The sequence below is a fragment of the Chrysemys picta genome, chromosome 4, assembly GCF_011386835.1.
Source record: "Chrysemys picta bellii isolate R12L10 chromosome 4, ASM1138683v2, whole genome shotgun sequence".
Classification (NCBI taxonomy): domain Eukaryota; kingdom Metazoa; phylum Chordata; order Testudines; family Emydidae; genus Chrysemys; species Chrysemys picta.
The window spans coordinates 69475337-69499967 of NC_088794.1; the positions used below are offsets into that span (position 1 = coordinate 69475337).

Consider the following 24631-nt stretch of genomic DNA (forward strand, 5'->3'; position numbering starts at 1 on the left):
ACTGAACAAGAAAAGAAAATATATTTTTATATGATAATTTCCTTTTAGTTAAAGACCATCATGCTAAATATAGGTATTCACATCAAACCAATTGTATAGTGAAAATACATATTGTATTGTGTAAAATAAAAACCTAGGACCAGATTCAGAACTATGCTGATTCACACCAGCTGATGACCCAGCCACTAAAGTTCTGTACCAAAAATATACCAAGTATTAAAGACTAACATTATCATAGAACATAAAGTTATATAGGCAAAGGGCGTAAGTGTATATATTGGCCCTTGCATTTTTCATTACAAATTACAAGCTAATCACACTGCTGCGTAGTAAGTTAATACCCAGAAAACTAAGAACCAAATCTGTGCTTGTATTGGCTGCTAACTGGTGCAGTCTGACTAACGAAAAGTCAGCCAACATTGGAGCGAACACTTATATACAATCCATTTACTTCCTGTCTGTCTGCAGATGCTGACATGCTGTAAATCATTAAATTCCCCCTGGGCTCTAAGCCTACACCTGCATTAGGCCTTACTCATCAAATAAATTGTTCCCACTCGCATTAATGCTGCTTCTTTGCTTCTGCTGCTTTTCAGAATCTAACTCACCTCTGATTTCTATCATTACAATAGACAGTATATAATTATTATAGATAACTTTAACAAACTTCTTTCTACTAATCAGCAGAAATTAAATTTAAACATGTATCCTCCATGTATTGCATCACAATCAAACAGCTTAATTAGAGGGTTGAATCGACAAAGAAATCCTTCTGCTTGTCTCACAGTAGCTTGCCATGCAATCAAAGGTACAAGCCCTGTTCTGAGAACTATGTTGGGAATTTCCTTTTCTACTCCTTTCTAGCCTGTCTTCTGCATAACTACAAATAGAGCAGCATCAGACAGTAAAATGATCTCCTATAGACTTCTAAGAGTACCACTTCCTATTTTTCCCAAGGAAAAATTAAGTACAATACCAGAAAGATACAACTTCTCAACAGACTATAATTTTCAAACAAAAGACATCTGGGGGCTGATTTACACACACACACACACACACACACACACACACAAAGTTTTACAGCCACATAAGAAGAATTCCAATTCTTTTTGTAGAACAGACAGTTTAGCTATTGCATGTCATACCACCAAAAAGCAGCACACAGATATATTTGCACCTAATTCGCATTCCAGAATGTAAGCATTCTTTAAGACATATTTACACAGGTAGAGAGATTGATTTTGCTCTCTTTTATGTCAATTTTACCTCAGTGTAATTCCAACTATTTCACTGGAGCTACTCCTACTTTACAAGAGTGTGAAAATGAATCAGACCTGCACAATCCCATTGATTGCAATGGAACTGGATAGCTTAAGTCAGTACTGCATTTTACCCCATAGGAATCATCCATCTTTCACAAGGACTATCAATCCACTCATGTGGGATCAGTCAGTACAGAATTTGGCTCATTGTATTAATTTTAATGAAAAGTCTGTGAGTCTTATACACTCTACTCATATTTCCTGCTTTAATTTCCATCACATGGACAAAAGAGCAAAATCAGGAAAGTTATTGATTGGGGCCAGTAGCTGATTAGCAATTGTTTACATGCAGAACAAGATTTTAATTTCTGATAATGGGCTGACCCTCTGTCTAACACTGTCCCTGATGGTGCACTTCTTACTCTCATGCGTATACGTCAACTGGAACTACTCACATGAGCAAAGACCGCAAGATTGGGACCACAGATTACTACAGCAGGCTCAGGACCTGAAGGTCTGTAAAGAGCCTGAAATACAAATAAACTCTTCACTAATGAAAGGCCAACCCACTGTCAGAGGGTGTTTATTTATTTATTTATTTAGATGATTTCCTCAAAAATTTTACCATTTCTGAAATTTCCCATTCGGTCATTTAAGTGAAAGCTCCAGTAGTAACTTGCAATAGTTTCTCTCTTTGCTAGATGATGTGTTCAGTACAAATGGTGACACAGCTCAATCAAGTCAGGCTGCTCCATCTCTCTGCTGAGTGGGCATACAGTATCAGCCCAGCTCTCTGAACGATTACAGAAGCTGGGCACAAATCACTAAGGAAAACATGCTGAAAACTATTTAGATGGTTTGCTAATAATGAAGGCTTCCATAATGTATGGTGAGTTATCTAGTAGCATCTACACAGTGACATGTACCTGATAGTGATGTGCAAACTAGAAGAGGACAGATTATGCCTACCTCTTGTCTGGAAAAGGCTGACTTTGCTCTGCCCTCATTGTAGGCTACCAAGACACAACATGGCCCAATGTTTAGGTTCTGTTTTGATAAGAAACCAAAAAAGTCAGGCAGTTTAATGGCTCTCCCCCCCTGATTAGGACCTGCTTCTCTTCTCAGTAACACAGATATAAAGTAGTGTAGCTCCACTGAAGTCAATGGACGGTTTCAGAGTAGCAGCCATGTTAGTCTGTATCCTCAAAAAGAACAGGAGTACTTGTGGCACCTTAGAGACTAACAAATTTATTAGAGCATAAGCTTTCGTGGGCTACAACCCACTTCTTCGGATGCATATAGAGGGAAACATATATTGAGGAGATATATATACACACATACAGAGAGCATGAACAGGTGGGAGTTGTCTTACCAACTCTGAGAGGCCAATTAAGTAGAAGAAAAAAAACTTCTGAAGTGATAATCAAGATAGCTCAGTACAGACAGTTTGATAAGAAGCAAGTGTGAGAATACCTCCTCAATATACGTTTCACTCTATATGCATCCGAAGAAGTGGGTTGTAGCCCACGAAAGCTTATGCTCTAATAAATTTGTTAGTCTCTAAGGTGCCACAAGTACTCCTGTTCTTTTTGAAGTCAATGGAGTTACACTGATGTAAGCAAAAAGGGAATCAGACCCTTGATCAGCAAAATAAGTAATCTGAAAATCTCCTGAGAAACTCCCTCAGACAAATTCAGCTGTCAATTATGGTCTGGAGTAATTCCATTGGTGTCATTAGTTACTCTAAATTTACACCTGTTTAAATGAAATCAGATTTTTTTTCTCTCTGTTTCCTCTACATTCCAGTTACAGCTGAAAAAAAAAAGTCTCCAGTCTTTACAGAACCTTAAAAGGTTTGTTTCTAGAAAGAATGCCAGTTTAATAGGGTGAGGGGAAGGTTTTGGTTTCCCCCACAAAAAAACCATCTGTACTATCTATCACTCAGTAAAGGCCTGATCCAATTCTCATTCAAATCAGTGAAAAGACCCACTAGTCAGTGGCTTGACTAGGAGTTCAATCAGGCCCTAAACACTGAAATCTGAGAAAATAGTTTTTGAGGATTTCATAAGTGATTTTTAATGGTGAATGGATGATCTCTCCAAACACCTCCTTGTACTTTTGGAGGAGGAAGAAAAATGTATTTATAACTGCTCAGTTTCTCTTCCTTTCCTAATTCCTTAGGACTCTGTAGAAGCTCCTTTTTAACGTTATATCTTTGAGATTCCTGTTCTGAAAAGCAGGCCCCACAGACTGTTCGTTCAGTTAGTTCGATCTTCAGGGTGAACAGAGCTTAAAAAGCAAGAAAGATGTCTGTTTAACATCTTATTGTTACTCCTGGGTAATTTAAAGCAATAGCTATAGCAGAGATCGGTTTATTAAAATGCTTTCTTCTTTGTTAAATCCAGCCAACATACAAAACACAGAGTCTATTCAAAACACTCGTCTCCTACGTAGCTCAGATTTTAGCACACTTAAAGCAAGAACGCCATTAGATACTTGTCATTTAAATGACATAACCCTGTTATGTTACCCCTTCCAGCATTTCCTGTGCATCTTGAAAACTTACTAGGCTGTGGAGAGTTTGCAAATCCTATATTGGGATAGGATTTTTTTAGGGGGGAGGAAAAGGAATAAGTCAATATGGGAAGAAGGTGTTGCCTGTTACTCTGCTCCCAGGTTGGTTAAAATATGAGCCATATGTGAAAGGGAAGGGGCTTGGAAGGCTTTGTGTGCTAAGGTAGCCCCACCTTTCCAGCCCTGGCAATCATGCATGGTAGGGAGCAGGGCTTTAAAAAGGAAGGCGCTTCAGTCAGCAAGGGAGGAAGCCCTGAGAAAGGAGTGGCTCCCGTGCAGCAGGAGTAACCATCATGCAAGAAACTCCCCCAGCTCTGTGAGGAGTCCAGAGACCCCTGGGGCAACCCTGATAGGGAAAGACTGACTTGGCTACCCAGCTGTAAGGACTCCAACAACGTAAGTACCCTTGAAGTAAGGTGGTGCCACGAACATTTTTGCTTTTTTATTGATCCGAGGCGGGGCCTTATTTTGTGTTGAATCTGAACTTTTGTTTTCCCCCCACCTGGAAACAAAGTAAGCAGGCCCACAAGGTGGTGTCCACTGCAAGGATTAGGAGGCTGTGGCCTGTACTAGGCCAACCCATGGTGACAACTGGGCGTGCTGAGGGGCCCCAGCCCAGCTAGGGCTGTGCCCCAGAGAGAGACTTTCTTTACACCGTATCTTGATACTATTTTATTTTAAACATTAAATTCCCATTGACTGCATGGGATGAAGAAATGAAGAGATCTTTTATAACCCAAAATAAACAGGCATGGTCTTTTTAAAAAAAAAAAAATGCGAAGTTGTGCTTAGTAAGTGATAGCACGATATGGCTTGGAATTTGTTTTTACACCGAAGGGATACACTGCTATGAAAGAGTACAAATGGGAAAACCCAGGATATACAAACTTAAGTTAAAGAAGTCAAGTGCAGCTGGCAAAATTCTACATTCGTTCCCATGCAATCCCCATTGGAATGGGGTTGCCTGGGAGTGAGGGAACAATTTAGTGAAATTGCTTTTCAAGATATGAATGAATTTAAAGCAAACTTTTTCTTAAAAACAAAGAATGATACCTTGTGGAGTTATAATACCCTAGGACTAGCTTGTGACATCCTTACTAACATTGAAAATACCTTACTCCATAAGTAGCCCCTTTGATTTCATGTAAGGGATTACAAGTTCACTGTAATCTATGTAAAGATATCACAATCTGACCTCTACGAATAAAGCATAGACAGAATCTAGCAAGAGCAATAGTTGTCTTAGTAGCAGAGACTCAATCTCTGAGCTTGATTCTTATCTTAGACTGGTGCAAATCAGGAGTAACTCCACTGAAGTCAATGAGGTTACAGCCAGAGTAAATGAAATCAGATCTAGGCTATCTGAAGGCAGATTCTACTACCACTGAGGTCAGTGGGAAAATGTTCATTGACCTCAGTGGGATCAGGGTTAGATGCTAATATAAAAGATTTAGAGAGAAAATAGTTTTGATTAGTTACAGAGACAACATGATTATAAGGAGTAAGAATTGAACAACTTTATTTAGAAAAATACTGTTCTAATTTTAAACTTCTTTTCATATCAGTTTCCCCCTTGCAATATGAAGACAGCAGAAAAATCGTATTGCTATATTAAGGGAGATTTGATTATATTCTTTGAACAACTGCCCACAAGATGTTCTTGTGTAACTATCAGTGGGTGTTTGCCTTGACCCCGGCCAGTGTAAATGCTAACATGAAGATGCACTGAGTTAGTAAGTCTCTCAGTAGGCACTGCTGTCAAAATATAAATATTTTTTAATTCTCTAAATATTTTCACCTACCTGGCTGCAATCCTTCCAAGTTCCAGCAAACAAAGGCACACTTCTCTGGGCTGCTTGTGGAGTACTGCAAAAGCAAAATGAAGATAGACAATATTTACAATAAAGGGTATTTTAAGGGTTTCAGTAATAAACAGATCCCCGCTTACTAATGGCTGTCAATAGCATGTTAGTCCTGAATGCCTCTTTTAGGCAAAACTGCCACTGGCTTCCAAGATATTTTTGCCTGAATAAAGAGTTCAGGATTAATACCTAAGATGTAGCATTTCCAAAGGAGCTTCCAACTCCCACTGAATTTCCCTTAGGGTCCTTTGAAAATCCCAGCCTAGATCACTAAAGCTTGGTTTATACAATTTGGTATAATACAGCCTACCTATCGCCATTATACATTAAATGGAGGGCTCCTAAAGAACATTAAAAACTAATGAAATGTCAAAGGGTTCTGGATCACTTTTTATAAACTAAAAAGATGTATTCCATAGGAAACCATTTTTCTTCCTCTGCATAAATGAGCAAATATTAAAATTATATTAGTGAAGACAAATCCTTCTATAAACTTGATCCTGTATTACTTGTGCACTCAAGCACTCCCTCTGAATACAATGTGCGTTTAGGGTAATCAAGGAAGTCACTCAGCTCTTGAAAAGAAAGCTACTTGTCTGTAAATCTTGTTCTCTGAAGATATGCATCTATGCAAGTTGCCATGCTTGGGTCCAGTGCAAGACCTGGGGGGTAGGGGGGAGTTCCCATAGCTTTTAAGCTTTGGAGGCGGCTGCAGTACCTCATGGACCACTCAGTCAGGTACTTTTGAAAGCACCATCATGTTCCAATATCAATTCCTTTAAAAACTTGGAGACGGTAACTCCCCCCTGCCCCCAAAGAGGCCCAGTAAAAAAGGAAAAATATACAAAAAATCTGAGGAGAGAAGTGTGGGTGATGAGCAATCCATTTGGAAGTATAGCTTCAGAGGATAAGAATTATAGGTACCTTGTTTTCTTTTCTCCAGAGATACCTGTCTTAGTGGAATCCTGCTCTTGGGGATAAATTCAGACCTTGGTGTAAATGGACGAGTTTACCCCTTGTCTAATGGAATATTTGCCTTCTTACTCCAGGGCTCAGTTTGGCACCTGAAGAATAAATTAATCCTGAACCAGAAGACCAGTGGCAGAGAAATCGGTCTACCTCGGTTGTGTTCAGGAGAGCTTAGATAGCTGTTATATGAACATTTAGGGAATGTGCTGACTCACTTGACTTAGCCAGGTGAAAAACACCTCCCAATAGGTGCCTCAGAGGCTAAAAATTTTAAGTCAAGGAAGTTTTCATCTTCGCCTACATGCTGCACACAGGGACCTCTGAGTGGGAACTGCTGAGATAGATATCTCTGAATATAATTAATACAAAGTTGGACAGATCCTCAGCTGATGTAAATTGGTATAACTCTATTGATATCAATGGAACTATGACAATTTACTCAGCTGAGGATCTGTCCCAATGACTTTTGGGATTGTATATTCAGCAATACTTTGAAAAAATATATATGCATTTCCCCCCTAGAATCTGAACCAAAAATATTTCCAGAAGGAAAACTGCATAGCAGAAAAATTAAGTGGCAAGGTATTGGGAATAGAATTTCCATTCTACTGACATCTATTATTAGACATATCAGAGATGTAAAAAAAGACCTGGACACTCCATCCTTCCTAATATTCTTCCTTGCCATAAACTAATTCATGGATGGAAGACTTAATCTTACTGAGAAACCAATATGTTAAATAAAAAAAAGTACACCGATGGCCCAGACATACATTCTGCTGCTTCCACCTGAAAACTGTTTCAACATAATCAATATATTAAATGTATCTTAATGCTAAGAAATATATAAATATACAGCAAGAACACACTGGATAAACCAGTTCTGGAAATATCTTGGTGGAGTATAGGTGGCAAATATTTTTGACCTCTACTTTACATCTGCACACATCTGATGTAAGGCTGGGCTGGGGGGACTGCATTTTGCGGGGGAAGTATTTGTAAACATAAGAAGAAGGTTTGAATGAAGGACATAAAGTCTCTGCCAATGCTCAAACTTCTACTTCTTAAATGAAAACAATGTGCTCCAGTGAATCTGACCCACAATGCTCCAACCATATTTCATGCATTTCACAATGAACAATGTGAAAGAGTGAAATCATTGTTAGAGCATGACAAGCTGTGCAGGCAATAACCAACCATAAAAACAAACATCTGGTGATGTGATAAGAATATGGTGATACAGTATTTCTAACAGCAAAATGTTAGCATTCCTAAGGACTATACCACCATGCACGTTCATGAACTTCAGGGGAAAACAAAGGCCATTCTGTATAGAATACAGTACCCACTGGAAATAGTTTAGATTCTCAAAACAGAATTCTTATATTTTTTACAACTAGTGCTTTTAAATGTACTATTAGCTAACAAGGCAATTTAGTCAGGATTTAAGGCAAAGTTCTGAAAGTCAGAAGGCGTGGGTTCCATTCCTACCTCTGTTACAGATCTCTTATGTGAACTTGAGAAAGTCTCTAAAGCCAAAATGTGCAGAAGTGAGCAATGATTGTGGGTGCCTTTTTTAGATACTCAATTTGAGATGCCTTCTGTCTCAAACTGAAGGTACTCGATATTAGTATCCACTTTTTGAAAGGTGGCTGCTACTCTACACATTTTCCCTCGGCAAAATGGGGGAAACAAAACCTCCTTTTCTCACAGAAGTGCTGTAAGGCTAAATTCACTGTTTGTAAAATGCTTTAAGATCTTTGATGGAAGGTGTGATAGAAGGTGTGGAAATCTTCTAAACTTTTTATGCCAGTGTGACTTTCATTTATGTTATCCTTTGACAATGATGCAAGCAGGTATTTCAGAGTGTAAATGTGGAACTGAACAGGAAAACCTGTGTCTATCTTTGTGATTTTGAGGAAAATGCCCATGCATTGTCTGTACTGGAGCAAGGTAGGAATCCTGTTTAATGTGTCTGCGTTCAAGGGTTAAAAAGCAGTTCCTTGATACCAGTACATACATATATTCAGTAACAAGTAATACAGTTCATGGATTAGAGGAAATTCCTCTTTGGAGTGAGCGATTACAGACTCAGATGGAAATCTTACATCTGTACCTGTGGTATGCTGTTGCTTCCTGTGGGAACTGTATTCATAATTTTCTGAATTACTTACTGGAATCTAACTTAATGTATGTTTCTAAATTATTACCAGTACCTCAACTTTCTGACCTGAAAGGTTACCTGATCCTTCAAACACTGAGTGGCAAATACAAGTTTGCTAAATACCAGATTTATTGTAATTGTAGCAATAGACATTCATCTTGATAAAGAAAGCATCATAAGGAATAAAATAAGACTCAATGGGCCAAAATAATTCATATTATAACTCGACTGATGTCTCTAGAGTTACACCAGGGATGAGTGTGGTCCCTTATGTCTTCATTTAGGGGAAACTTCTCTTCTCTTTTACAACCCAGGTCAATGTACTAGATGGATGGCTGGATGGATATAAAAAAGGAGACATTTGTATTTTCCTGCCAACAATTCACTCTGTCCTTAAGAAGTGCATCATTTAGCATATGTAGATTCTTTAATTATATAGTTTATATGGCAGTTTAATCCCTCTCAAGCAGTTTGAATAAAAATATACATTTGTGATTCATCTGTTCTGATGCCTAAGTTTCCTCCCTTGTGTTTGATGTTCATTTTCTTATCATATATATTCAATGCATTTCTAATAATAATTTCAAGACAATATTATTAAACGAGCACTAACACACTTTGTATTATCACATACATGTAACATTTATGACATCCAAAAACCTACATTAAAAACTGTTAGGGTTGCAAAATCAAGCACTTCATAGTCAGAAAAAGACAGAAATAAGGCTGCCTATGCAAACTTAATTTGACCCCCTTGTGCATTGGCATATGCCAAAGGCTTTAATTTACATGATCACATACTACTTTTTCCACAGGATCTCTGACTCATTCAGTGCACAGGATGGATGGTATTGTCCATTTGAAAAAAAAATCCTCATCGTTCAGTGTGTGGCCGCATGCATTATTCAATGCACACTATCCAAACCCTGCACTGAATACAGAATTACTAGTTTCCTTCTAGGCTTTTCTGTGGTGCTGTCATCTTAGCATTTTACAACATTAATGAATTTATCTTCACAACACTCATGTAAGGTAAGGTGGTATTATTATCCCCATTTTATACATACAAGCCAAACTTGTCAACTAATTTGGGATGCCCTATATGAGATAATTAGGGTCTTATGTTTCAGAGTATGTAGCATTTCCTAGCACCCAGTGCCCTCTGATACAATTGTGAGTGCTCAACACTTCCACAGATCAGACCCCAGTGTTTCAAGTCAGGCACCCAGAAAATGAAGAATACGCAATCAGCAACCACACCTGTGAAAATTTTGGTTTAAGTGATTTTCCCAGCAGCACACAGGAACTCTGTTCTCCAGGGTGCCATTCAACTGCTTTAGCCATTAGTCTGTCCTTTCTCTTCCTACAATCACCTTATTCATTCAGACCACACCTTCCAACTTCTGCAAAAAAATGAGGCTTTGACCCTACAGCCTCCTTCACTACACAAGTCTGATTTGTTCCCAGAATACAAACTGTCCTGGGCACTAAATGAGGGAGTGGTCCTGTAGAAAAAAAAATGGTATCTGAACATGAATTAAACACTGTCATAAAGCATATGTTCACAAGGGCTGAATTAAGGTTACAAGGGCAGCCTTAATTTGAGCATTTTCTTAATTTTGAGTGCTTGACTTTCCAACCTTAATGTTCAATTAATGTAGGTTTTTGGTATGCAATTTCCTAACTTTTTAAAAAAATGCAAATATAGAAAAAACAATTTCATCTTGTGAAACCATATTGCCCCCTCTCCCCTCCCATATGGGTCATCAGCAGGATGGGGATCTTTAGATCCACCGGATACCACTTCAGCAAAGGGAATCACTGGTAATAGTAGAAGGCTGTTATTGTCTATGTGGGCCTCCCATTAGACAGGGATGGAGATTCCCACTTTGCAGGTTTCACAGCTATTTGCTAGACAGCAAAGGACTGCTGAGTACAAAGTCCTTTAGGTTTTCTAGAGAAGTGTTCTCTAATAGTTACAGACTCTTCTGCATCTGTCCCCTGCCCTCCACCCCAGCCTCTCCCTGTCCCATTCTGCTCTTATTCCCTGCTCCCCAGCTCCTACATATATTTCTCAGCTTCTCCCCAACAACTCCTGCCCCATCCCCCGATGCCACAGCACCTGCCCATCCTTCTCCCACTTGTGTCCTCCCCCACCCTGGCTCTTCCCTCTCTCCTCCACCCCCTTGTCTTTAATCCTCCCGCATTTCGTGCCCCCCTCTGCTCCTGCCCCTTTCTCCTACTGCTGGATCCTGTTCCTAACTCTTCCCAGGCTTCTATCACATTCCTCCCTCACCTCTTATCCCTATCACCCCACCCTACATCTTTTCCTCCTCCCACCCCTGTTTGTCACTCCTCTGAACTTGAGTCAGGCTATTTCTTCTTTCCCTTCCTCACTATCTAGATGCCAGCAAGGGAGCATTCAGAATGCAGGAGAGACAGTTTGCAAGTCTGTGCCTAGCACCACAGAAGGCCCCAGTATCTGGGAAGAGTAATTGCAGGGAAAGTCCTGCTCAGCCCCTGCAGACTTGGCCTGGAACATACTCAGTCACTCTGTAGGGATGGCACCTGCAGTCTGGTCAGCATTTAGGAACTGTGAGGGGATGGAGCATACTCAGCTGAGACAGAATCTTCAGAAAACATAGCTGTTAAATTTTAAGAAGTCTCTATCAAGCATGTGAAACTTGTCAGAGGCTTATAACTTGGTCAAATCTGGGCAAATTTTCACTGAAATGGCAAAAATGACATCCCTGACACCACGATGACCTGGCCCGCAAAATGCTCCAAAGTATAAAGGTGCTCGTTCTTATCAATAAAGCCATTTTAAGAATATTTTTAACATGGGCAAATCATATTTTCCCCTAACTCTCAGGAATGGATGAACCACTTCAGATGAAACTTTCCAAAAAAATTCATCCTGAGGCAGAAATGCACCATGGAAGATTTCAGCCCAAACAGTTTGAGGCTGGCAAGTTATAAGCAGCTGAAAACAAGCTTTTATGGAAAGTGTCTGGCAACCTTAATTACAGGCGTCACTGCCTGCACTGCCTATTACAGCAGTTGGGTTGAATTTCCACTATTTGTGACTACAGTATTATGTCATTAATGTGGATTTTCCCTGACCTTTAAGGGGGAAATTTTCAAAAGCACAAATGAGATTTAGGAACTTATATCTCATTGATTTTCAGTGAGATTTAGGCCCATAACCCATATTTGTGTCTTTGAAAATCTCATTCTAAATACCTGGTCTCCACCCCATAATCACCAAAGATCCTTTAACCTTCATAAATACCTAAGGGAAACAATCCCACATATTGGGACAATATTATGACAACAAAATAATAGTTATTCTCCACCTTCCCCCAAACTCAATTTAATTGTTCTGCGCTGTGTTCAAGTTTCTCAGTGTTCGAGAAAGAGTGATAACATCACACTCTTATCTCAGTGAGCTACTTCACTATTTTTTTCACTATATTCAATTATAGTGTTGGTATATCTCTCAATCTGTAAAAGTTTTTCAAATGGGATTTATCATGACTTCTAAATCTCAACTGTGGTATAAATATGGAATTAATTATGGAACATCTAAACACTTGAGATTTACTGGTATATATTAATGTAGTGCTAATAAAATAAGGTTCAAGGTGCTTCTATAGTCCTCAAAGTGACAAGACACGCTCACAATGATGTGGATTGTTTAGTCAAACACTGTGAAGGATAGAAACAAAGTCTTATTCTGATGCAAGTGGATATGAAGTATAACCCGATATTTCAAATTGTAAATAGTCATTTGAAAAATAGTGGCATAGTCATAGATTTTATTTTGTTTTTACTTTCTTTTAAATGTGAAATCTGAGCAAATACTAAGAGTATTACAGAGAAAAAACTGCTCTATGTTGTGCATATAAAATGTAAGCAGTAAATATTTGCTTGATATTTTTGACAGCAGTGAAAAAGCAACATTAGAGTGGAGGACATAGACATCTGTGTTTTATTCTACTACTAACATTAAAACAATGCAGACCACTGTTTAGAGAACCTACTCTACTAAAGGGTGGTCATTGTATTGCATCAAAAGAAGTCAATGTCAGACATCTCTCTCACACACACACACGGAATATACAAGCACAAAGGATGAATAGAACAATACCATCAAACACACCTAAAACAAATCACACACATTAGCATGCTGGCACAGTTAATGGCAAACCCTTTTCTTGCAGTGTAGATTCTTTTCGAAGAAATAGATGAAGAATATTCTTTGGCTCCACATCCTATAACCATCCAATAACATTAGAGAATAGACACAGTCATTGTTAACAAAGAGTCCTTGACTTTCTTAACTATGTGCATCAGGCTGAATTCTATCATTCTTACCCTGGCAAAACTCCTATTGAGGCTAATGGGAGTTTTGCCAGAGTACAACATTCTTCAGGTCTAAGCCACACACCAAAATAACCTCAGTATTGAATGCAAACTTCTTCTAGTAAATTGCATTATCATAGTCTCATGGATCCACTGGCCTATATCCCTGCACAGGGGAACTTCTGCGGGATGTTGCAGGTACAAATGCTACTACAACCCATGGACTGCAACACTCACTATTTGCCTATAGGACAAAAATTTGGACCGTAGATAAGGTTGTTGCTGGTAAGTAATTCTAATCCCATATTCTTTAGATATGCTGTTTGTGAAAGACGTGACTGAAAGGGACACTATGGTGGAGCACCAGTGCTGAGGAAGATGCAAGGAGTCTCCCCAACCCCCCCCCTCTTGTGCAATTGCATTGGGGCTGGTCAGAGTGGTACTGGTCAGTTGGGGCTGGTCAGTTGTAGTACTCGGGACTGTTCCATGCAAGTGTTAATACTGCTGATTTGGTAAAGGGTTGAGGGAAGGGAGAAATATGGTGTGAGAGAGAGATGCTGCTGGTAGTTTCTGGGTCTTGATGTATCAGTCCCCTCTACCGCTGGAGACATTACACCTGATTCTTTCCTGCCTTGCTCCTTGTGCAGTCATACCTGTGCATAGTAAGTGCAAAGTGAGTATGACATGGTATCATTGAGCTCCAGTAGCATTTTATACCCACTTCACATGGGTGTAATTAACTACATAACGGGAAAGGCAATGGAGAAAGAGACCTATTGGGCCAGCCTGAGGCACAAAGGCCCCAGAGTTCCGAACGAAGTGAGGCAACTCAGCTTCACAGACTCCATTGTAGTGGAACAATGTAAGTCTAAAAAGATAGTATCTCATTTGACGATAAATTACTAAAGAGCAAACTATTTTATAAAAAGTAATGAGCTAGATTCTGTTCTCCATCACTCTGGAGTAAATCAGAACTCACTACTCTGACTCACACTGGTGTGAATGAGTGAGATCAGGTCCAGTGTGTCCACACACTATTTACACACTTCAGGATTTATACCCGTTAAGGACCTCTGTAAAATCAAGTTGCTTGATGACATGATAATTGTACTTAGAAAAATAAATAGAATACATCGTTTCTTCTACTTCCTTACCAAAGATCCTGCATTCTCACCTTGGTCCCACAGGTGCTGAGCACTCTGGCCTTGCTCCAACAGAGCACTTAAGCTTGTGCTTATCCTTTAAGCACAGGAGCAATAGCTTTAAAAATATACAGGAAGTCTGAGGGGAGAAGTGTAGGTGACAGTGGTAATCCATTTGGATGTATATCTTTTGTTCTTAAATACATTACTGGATCAGATCCAGAGTGCTCAGTACCTTGCAGAATTGAGGCCTCCCTAACTCCCAAAACTCCCATTAAAATCAATAGTGTGTAGCCCTTTGGGGCAGTGATTATATCTGCTTCTGTTTTTATACAGTGCCCAATTCTGAGGGAGGATATCTGTGAGTGATTATGGTCTAAGAAATAGATCATAATGGGAGCTTTGGATACACAGGGAATACATATTTGTGCCACTGTTATGATTTCCATGATTTATTAAATGATTTTTCCTCCCTCAAGGAGGAGGATCCAAATTTAATAAAATTAATAATAGTTAATATAAATTATTATTATTACTACTGTTCTTTATCAAATGTGTCCGCAGTTTTATTCCCTCCTGCAAGGGACTCAGGGCATTTTTTCATTATTTCATCATAAATTATTCAAACATTTTCAACAACTCAGAAACATTATCAAAATCATCCTCATAAAACCAGACACAGCAAAAACAGAAAATTAGAGCAAGAGCTTAGATTTAAATAGGACAAGGACAGGGAAATATTCTAAATATAGATGTAACAGTGGTTCTAATTAATTACAGCAGGTTTTATATACCATAGGCAGGCAAGCAAGATAATAAAGAAGAGAGAGGGACACAAAATCAGGTAGACTGAGACCAATAAACTGAGGACCATGGAGACTAGATGAGCAAACATTTGCTGTACCACTGACAATTTACACAGGTTTTACACATCAATTCGGTTTATAACCAAAAAAACCCCAAAAAACTGTTACCTTAGTAACGACCCCATCTCCAGAGCTATGCAGTCTCAAAGACACAAAGATCTTTCATAAAGCAATGCAAACACCAGTATGTCATGTGCAGACATATCTCACCACTTCTATATTTCTTAGCTTCACTGAATTTTTATTTGCTGTCCAGAGGGAAAGTGAATGTAAAGGTCTATTACAGCAGTTGTTATTTCTACTGCATTGGCACTCGAAGGCTCTAATCAGAATAAAGATCCCATTGTGCTAAGAGCTCCAGCAAAAAGCAGGTAAAAATACTAATTCTCATTGCTTGAAGCTTTATAATTAAATGGACACCATCAACCTGTGATCTAGTCAATTTCAGAAAAGGAGCTCAAATTAGTTTCAGGTCCTACATCTGACAGTAGTCACCCCTCAATTCTTCCAGGTGTTCTATCCATTAGCATGGATATCTTGCTAGATATTAATACTCAAAAAGAGAAAAAAAAACAACCATAAACAGCAAAACATGTTTAACGGAGCACTCAACCAGTCAACAAAAATGAGTTGCTTAATCAAGTTCTTCTAATAAAGGTTAATCTGAATTGTGCTTGATACATTCAGGAATACTTTAGCTTCATTTCTTAAGAGAGGAAATTGTCCAATAAGGAAAGTCTCTTGTACTTGTATTTCAGTGGAATTGGAAGGGGCACGGCCAATGGCAGCACTGTGTCTGTGAGGCAGTGGGGGGGAGAGAGAGTATCCAGGGACTTACTCTTCACACAGATACCAGATTAGCCACAGATCCAGCTGTCGATCTCACAATATTCATACATTTAGGGGTCCATTCCTCTTGCTCTCCCATGTGTTTGCAAACCCCTCTGCCTCAGATATTCCACAGCTTCAGAGCTTTGGAAGTGTGATCATTTTGTTTGCCTTCCATGTGATTTTTTTCCATGGGAGAAAGATGATTAACCCAAAAATACAATTAACCTACATAAAATGCGATAAGATACAATCCACATATCTTCAAAGCAATAGCCTCAAAACTGTTCTTTGTCAACACATTCAAAATTCTTCTCTGCCAAACATTTTCCCCCAAGGGATACGCAACAGTTTTGTGTATTAAACAAAACAGCGTAAGAATAGAACAGATCAAGTGACAAGTGAAGCAAGATCCTTTCACAAATAATAGTGCTCAAAAAGCACAACACTAGAACAGAAGGGGAACAGATCAGTTGCAACAGAGATAAAGATTTTACTTATACAGTCAAAGATCTTTTGAGGACCTGAATACAGAAGCCTCTTGATGCAGTACAGTGTGTTCATTTATCTTCAGTACAAACAGATTAGTCTCATCAAAACAGCTTTAGGCTTTTATCTGAGTTCAGATCACAAGCAAACAATCGATTCTCTTCATCTTGTGTTTTCTACTGAAATGCAATCTTGAGGCAAAAAGTTGTCCTACATTTTCTTTCAAAAGAGAAGAGTAATAGGTATGAAGCATTATTAGGATGATGATTTAGCTGAAATAGTCCATTCTTGTAGTGGAGCAGCTGCAGGCATGTGTGTTGAATATCACTCTCCTCCAGGCAGTTGAGGAGTAATCAGATGAAAAGAAGTCAGTGTGGGATGGGGAGAATAATTTCATATTCTCTCCCTTCCTGAGATATACCTACCAAATCTGTGGTATAATGGTGAATTTCCTGCAGCCAAAACTGTGAGCATGTTTGGACCCTACTCTCCAGAGACAAAAAGAATCGTCTTATTTGGTGAACTAAGGAGCAAGAATCCCAGGCCATTCTAATATCAGGGATTTGTACAATAAAAAAAATGTACCTGGCATAAAACACATCTTTGTGCAGGGGACAAATACAAAGCCTGTGTACCTCCTAAGTCCTGCTTAAGTGGGATTTAAGTGGTGCATAGGTTTTGTGCCCATCCCTTGTGGGGTAGGGAGGGTCAATGCAGACTCAGGAGATATTACAATATCATCTTCCTCCTAATTTCTGTCACAGCTGCTTTAGTTTTTTTTAGTTTTATATTATCTTATTATTTATTATTATTATTATTATATCTATTACTACAAGATGAAATTCAGTTGTACTTTACTGCAGGTTTCAAACAGTGTCTAAACTTCAATGGATCTTGGTCCTGGTGCTTAATTAATTAAAATTTTCTGACCAATGGTAAAGTTCTAGTTCAGAAACAGATTTTTCTTTTTCTTTTAACAATCCATTTTAACACAATGAGCCACAATGTCATGGAGCAATTTGGTCAGTAATGACTATTATGTATCTAAAAATGGCATGGGGTCTCATATGTAGATATTAAAATATGACTAATTTTGAACATGTCCATTGCATGCTCTTAATGCTTATAAGTGTCTGTCCAGATGCACCCCCGCTGCCCTGGCACTCCATCAGGTTAGCAGTAAGTGGTGAGATCCAAAGCTCTAGACAGCTATGGCCCAGCCAGGATATCACTGATAGGGGGCTGTCCTTTTAAAGGTTCCCCCTTCACCATTGGGTAGCAGTGGCCTAGGGCACTCGAGTGTCTAGTGCCATCCCTGACTGTGCAATTCTTACTCAAACTGAACTGCCGGTGAAATAAATAGGAATTTTGATTGATTAAGGGCCACAGGTTGAGTGCCTGCAATATATTAAGCAACTTAATTTCTAGGTTTTAAAAACACTGTGTTGGTATGTTTCTTCCTATCATCTGCTCTTTTTTTTTAAATGAATATAGTATTTTGAAATGCTATTTAACCAGCTTTAGTGGATTGCACTATACTTCTAACATATGTGGCAAAGCACGTATGAAAGTTAACCATCTGCAAAATGTCCACCTGGACCAAAAAGATATTCAGTGGCCAATTCTATTTTAAATAGCAGTGCTTTTGCCTTATTGGTTTAATCCAATTCCCATTAAAATCAGTGTGAGCACAGCTGACCTTTTAGTTCTATAAAAGCAGAATTTCTTTCAACATTGTCGATTACCATATAAGCAAGTACGTACCCAAGCCTTCTGATTCAAATAGGCATGTGTCGTCCACCCCCACATCTCTGCACCAGGATAAGAAATTTGCTGTGTTGTCTCGTGCAAAAAAAGACCCTGAAGGAGCATTGGCTTTGCATGGAATCTTCCGCACTGGCAGGGTCTATAAAAATAAAACAAAAAATCCTCATTCTAGGTATATGATATTTGGAAGGGCAGTATTTGTACCTGGGGAACGTAAAATCACATCATGCAGCATAGATATATATGTATTGGGTCAACTGTCACTCTTGCTCACTCCCTAAAGAATTACAGCCAAAGATAAATAAATAGTACAATTTATTTGGCACAGAAGCATTAGCCTGGCAGAGCTTTTAAAAGTACTAAGAGATTGACCCAAGATGTGACGTTTGGATCTGGATCAGTACTAGAACTTTCCTCAAGTTTGGGAGCTTGGAATCCAGTGTTTTGGTTGAACTAATGGAATAAGAAGTCAGCTGTTAAGTAAGGATCCAGATTTGGATCTGAACTTCCCCAAAATTTGGGGTGGATTGCTTGGGATCCAGTTTCTGGTCATTTATAAAGGTAACACTACAGTTTTGAAAATACTGTATTCACATCTTTCATTAGTAACCAAGAAACACCTTAGGAACAGGGGTAGTGATGCATGTGCTAGAGTCTTTGGGACTGTAAAATTCTTAACACTGGCAGTTTTGCACAATCTACACTCTGAACAGCTGACTTTACAAGCCCATTGAGTAAAGCATACACTATCATCCAGTACTTACAAAATCAAGGACTAGGATAGAGCCAGATTCTCATATCAGTGATACCAGAGTAATTCTAACTAAACACCATTGATTCTAAGGGAGTTACTCCAGACTTAGTCGGGCATAACTGAGATAAGAATCTGGTCCAAAAAGAATGACCAGCACAGAAAAACGGAGGGAGTGTTGCACCCTAGTTGCATTTGCAAGACATACATGCAAAGCTTCTATCAAAAATTTTAATTCTCATGTAAAGCTCATTTTTACGGTGTCAAAACCTATATATCTGCCACAGAAGGCCAAATAAACTGAGAAGTGACCATTGTTACCCCATAACTTTCCAAAGTTGCCCCATCACTTAGAAAGTCAGACCCCAAAATTGTTTTATTGTTTTTATTGTGCAGCTTTGCCATTAAAGTGATTTATGGAGTAACTGCTTCTGTACTGGAGCTGGTTGTTAGATCCAAGAGCCATTAACTAAAGAACTGAGAACATGCAAATGGTGTCTGTAGCAGTTTCCAATTCTATGTCCAACAGTTACTATCAACAGTCCAAATAATTCTTGAAAGCATCACATAAAACACTGCAAGAAAAAAAAATCAAATGACTTTAGAAGGCTTTCACCTGACCCCAGCTGCTGGCAGCACACTAATTACAGGATTTAGGAACAGCTGGCTTATGTGGAGCAGTCAGGAAGGGTGGGAATCAAACACTTATCTTATTAAAGTCACTTGCAAGACTTCCATTGACTTCACCAAGACCAGAATTTGGCCCAATCTTTAAGAAATAATTCTATAAAGAACTCTGAGATGCAGTTTGTATAAAATATGTTACACAGCAGTAATGTATAATCAAGATAATGCACCCAATTGTCTGGTCTAATATGACCTCTTTGTGCTGCCCCAATAGTACAAAGAAGCCATAAAGCTGGCCTAACCAGCCAACTCACAGTTTTTGCAAGATGGCTGCCCCTGCAAAACTGCCTTCTGGACTCTAGCCTAGAGCGTGTGGCCAGAGTGCTGCTATGTTCCAGCAATGCCCATCTCCAGAAACATCCAATAAGTGACAGGTACAGCTAGGAGTAACTCAGTAGCCATGGGACTGAACAAGCCCCCAGTTGGACCAGAATAGGGAGAGAAGGGGTATAAAGGCCACATATATCCATGTTCCCACATGTCAGCTCCTGGGGTCCTGTGGCAAGCACAGTTTAGCTGAGTTCAAGAATTAGGCCCAATAATTTTGAGTTATACAGTTTTGAAAAAATAAATGATTCCTTTTGTTAAGGACCAAAGGACGTAGTGTAGAACAGTGCAACTTCCCAAACATCACTAGTTTCACTAGTTTATTTTAAATAGTGAAAGGCATTGGAATATAGGTTTTAAGAAAAAATATCACTGATGCTGATGACACTCAACTATATATCTCATTCTGAACTGATGGAACCACTGCTACTACTAAAATGGCAGAATGCCTACAGGAAATTTGCTCTTGGATGAAAAGCAGCTGGCTCAAACTGAACCCAGGCAAGGCTGAAGTGATGCAGGTCAGAAAGGGGAAACATGTTGAAGATCTAGCCAAAATTCTGTCTCCACCTTCCAACGAAGCCATACAGCCCCTATTCATCAAAGTGGTGTGAAGCCTTAGAGTCTTGTTTGACTCCTCACTAAACTTAGATGATCAGGTAGCATCAGTTTCCCAAAATGCTTCCTTTCACCTCCAGCTTGCCAGGAAACTTCATCCTTTCTCCCAGATGAGGACCTGGCTACCATGAGCCATGCATTTATCAACTCCAGGCTGCATTACTGGATTGCTTTATCTGAAGCTGAAGAGGATGCTCAGGCTCTAACTGGTACAGAATGAGGCTGCCCACCTACTCTATGGCTCAGTCCCCCATGAACAAATAAGGCCTGTGCTCAAGTCCCTCCACTGGCTCCCAGTCAGCATCCAATCCCAGTTTAAGACCATGGTCCTAATTTTCAAAGCAAAAGCCCAGGCATACCACAGACTGAATATTGATCTATGAACCCTCAAATAGCTGGGCTCCTCTGGAATAATGCAGATCTCAAAGTCCAGGACAAAGCTGAAGACAAAGTGAAAGCTGAAGACAAAGTTTCTTGGTCAAGGAGGTTTAGCTCCACAGAAAATCAGGTTAATCCAGAATCTGACCATCTTTAGGAAATATTGCAAAGCCTTCCTCTTTGAGAAAACTTTTACTACCATAAGAAACACTCAGAGCTTGAACACCCCTTTATTCCCGAACTCCTCTCAACCCTCCCAAAACACCTACCCCAGGCAAAATGTGACCCCATAAAAGAAGAAGTTACAGAGACTTTATGAAGTCCTCTAGGGACTTTGCTAATGCTATTGATTTTACATGCAGGGCTGTAAGATAATATGATGATGTGTGGCAGTATAAAACTTTAATATCAATAGAGAGAGTTTTGCCAGCTCCTGATTTTATTGCAAGTCTGTTGATATTTGGTGGTTTTTTTTTTCTTTTTTTTTTTTCTCCAGTCCCAAGAGTGAGGTGGTTATGTTCAAATCTCAACTTTTTTATTTTTAAGTAGGTTTCTAGGCCTCATGGGTACAGAGAAAAACTGTAAAAAGTGAACATCAGAGACAAACACCGTGAGGCAAATAAAAAAAGAAACAAAAAAATTATTATTTGGGGAACCTGTCTCATGATTTTGTACACAGGGGTTGGCAATACCAAGGATGTGACACATTAGGCTTGATCTCACAGGGTAAGAGTCAGAGCAGATACGGAGGGTGGCAAAATACTCTTGAATCTAATTAAGAGTCTGTTGATCACTGTTTGAAATCCCACCCAGTCCTCCTAGCTGTCCCCCTTTACCCCACTACTAATGTTTTTCCCTTCCATTCTGGCTTAGGTCCCCATACTGAGAAGTGCTGAGTTGAAGTCAATAGAAGTTCCTCTTCACAGGATTGGGCTTTAACAATATTAACAATTAGCACTAGTCAGGTTTCTAGAGTAACACCTTCTTCATATCAGAGCAGTCTCAAAGATCAAGTGAGCATCAGTATCCTGAGGCAAATTCACACTTTAAAGCACTGACTGCTTCGCATTTTCAATTGAGTTCTCCTTCGTGACCTGCACCATTCTTGGTGATGTAATGAAGCATTCATCCATCTCAACCCAAGCCTGCACTCCTTTCTCAGTGAACTCTCAGTGAATGAGAATTTCATTGGAATAAAAAGTAATGTACAGACAGGGCTGGCACTTCCATTTAGTAGACCTAGGCGGTCACCTAGGGCACCAGCATTTGCGGGGTAGCAATTTGGCGGTGGGGGGGGTCCTTCCGTGCTCCAGGTCTTCGGCGGAAATTCGGCAGCTGGTCCTTCACTCGCTCCGGGACCCGCGGCCGAAGTGCCCCGAAGACCGGGAGCGCAGAAGGACCTCCTGCCTAGGGCGGCAAAAACCCTGGTGCCGCTCCTGCATACAGAGCTTTCAAAGGAAGAACAATAGTGAAAAAGAAAGCTAATAAAAAATCAGTGTAGTTTTGTCAGAATAAGGATTCAGGGGCAGGCTATGTCCTTCGGAAAGCCACCAAAATAGAAGGAAATCTTGAGTTTTATGGAACTGAGTCCTTGATGCTGATGATTCTCCTAATGAATACAAATTATACCACTATTTCACTCAATATCATTTCCAACAGACACACATTGGACCCAAATCTGACCTCACACTGCTGCAAATCAGGAGTAATTAATGGAATAAGCAGAATTGAAATAATGCAAGACCAGTGTAATGAGTTTAGAAATTGGCCCAATGGCTTATAATACTTTTTACTATACTCAAACCTTTGAAAGATATGTTGTTAATTTACAATAGCTCCAATATATGGGTGAACTCAAAGATGTGTTGTTTGGCAACATTATTTGTTAATTTGACTCACTAGACTATATATCCACCCAAAACCCAGTCTGAGGCTGCTACATAAGCCTATTGACACAGAGCCAGATCAGCTGATAGAATTGAAGCTAATGGAGAGAAGTCATTTACATCACTTGAGGATCTGGCCCATAGTGTCCCTACAGATATGTGGATGATCATTTTACTCAGTTGTGACATTAAGAAGATCAAATGAACTCACCTCACAAAATCTGGATACCTTCTCATTTTTAAATCACTTTAGGTGTGTAATAACTTCATGCAAGACTAATTTAAGAACCAAACCTTGGTTGACTCCCACACCTTGATACGTAATTAAGAAGGTGGCGTGCACAAAGCTTCCTCCTTTGCACACCTGGGATAGGAGCCAGCCAGGATTGCAATCCCTGTGCTAGCCTCCTGAGTGTTTACTACCCCAAAGAGGGTGGGAAAGAGTTAGAGCCTCTATGTTGGGCTGCAGAGCTGAGTAGGTGTGAAGGAGAGCATGCTGCACACATAATACCTTTTGTGCCAGGGATCTCAGGAAGGCATTATGCCTTGCTGAGGCACAGTGTCTTCCAGAACTCTCACGTAGAGTACTGTGGCTCTGCATCGTCACCAACACATGGTGTCACCAACACAATCTGACTCTAAATATTCTGTAAAAAGAATGAGGAGTACTTGTGGCACCTTAGAGACTAACAAATTTATTTGAGCATAAGCTTTCGTGGGCTACAGCCCACTTCATCGGATGCATACAGTGGAAAATACAGTAGGAAGATATATATAGTGACAAAGTTCTGTCCTTGACTCTATGGGTCCTGCGTTTCCTGACGGATTTTGCTAGCCTCAGAGGCTCACTGTTACCCTCCACATAGCTTTTCTCTCTCTAGAGGCAAGGGTCACAGTCTACTGAGCCATTTTCATCATAAGCCAGCAAGGGAGGTGAGGAGAAACAACCCTCCCTCACATAGTCTCTGTTGTCTCCCAGTATCAGTGATTAATCAGGGAGGGGAGTGGGGGGGAGCCCGGGCCCGCCCTCTACTCTGGGCTCCAGCCCAGGGACCCTAAACTTAGCAGCTATAGAAGCTGACTTTTTGGAAATAGGGTGTGTACAATTCCCTGCGCTCTTTCCCCACAGCAGCCCCCACTCAATATCTTCTTCACAATTACCTCAGGGCCTCCTTCCTTGCACCTGATATGAATTCATACTACTTCGTTCCTCCAACAGCACAGCTCCCTCCTATAGCTCCTGACACCCACACCGCACTGACTAACTGGGAGGCTTTTAACTAGTTCCAGCCAGTCCCTGATTGGCTTCAGGTGTCCGAATCAATCTAGCTGTCTCTCCTGCCTTCTAGAAGGATCTTAATTGGCCCCAGGTGTCTTGATTAACCTGGAGCAACTGCCATTTGGTTACCATGGTACCAGGGATTTGTTTAGCCTGGGGCTGACATACCTGTTCCTCACTACTTTACTGTAGCCATCTGGCCTTGCCCCATCACTATATTATATATATATATATATACACACACACATACACACACACACACACAGAGAGAGAACATGAAACAATGGGTGTTACCATACAGACTATAAGGAGAGTGATCAGTTAAGGTGAGCTATTATCAGGAGAGAAAAAGAACTGTTTGTAGTAGTAATGAAAATGGCCCATTTGCAGCAATTGACAAGAAGATGTGAGGAACTG

General features: G+C 39.8%; 1 protein-coding gene across 11 annotated transcripts in view; it reads right to left on the reverse strand.

The window, feature by feature from the left end:
- GAS2 (growth arrest specific 2) overlaps positions 1 to 24631 on the reverse strand; it is a 166387-nt gene that overhangs the window by 58422 nt on the left and 83334 nt on the right. For all 11 annotated transcript variants that reach the window (XM_024103542.3, XM_008166267.4, XM_042855406.2 and 8 more), the window contains 2 exons: positions 18286 to 18427; positions 5639 to 5702 (listed from right to left, as the gene is read on the reverse strand). In XM_024103542.3, coding sequence (XP_023959310.1) covers positions 5639 to 5702; positions 18286 to 18427 — 206 coding nt within the window. The remainder of the gene's footprint in view (positions 1 to 5638; positions 5703 to 18285; positions 18428 to 24631) is intronic.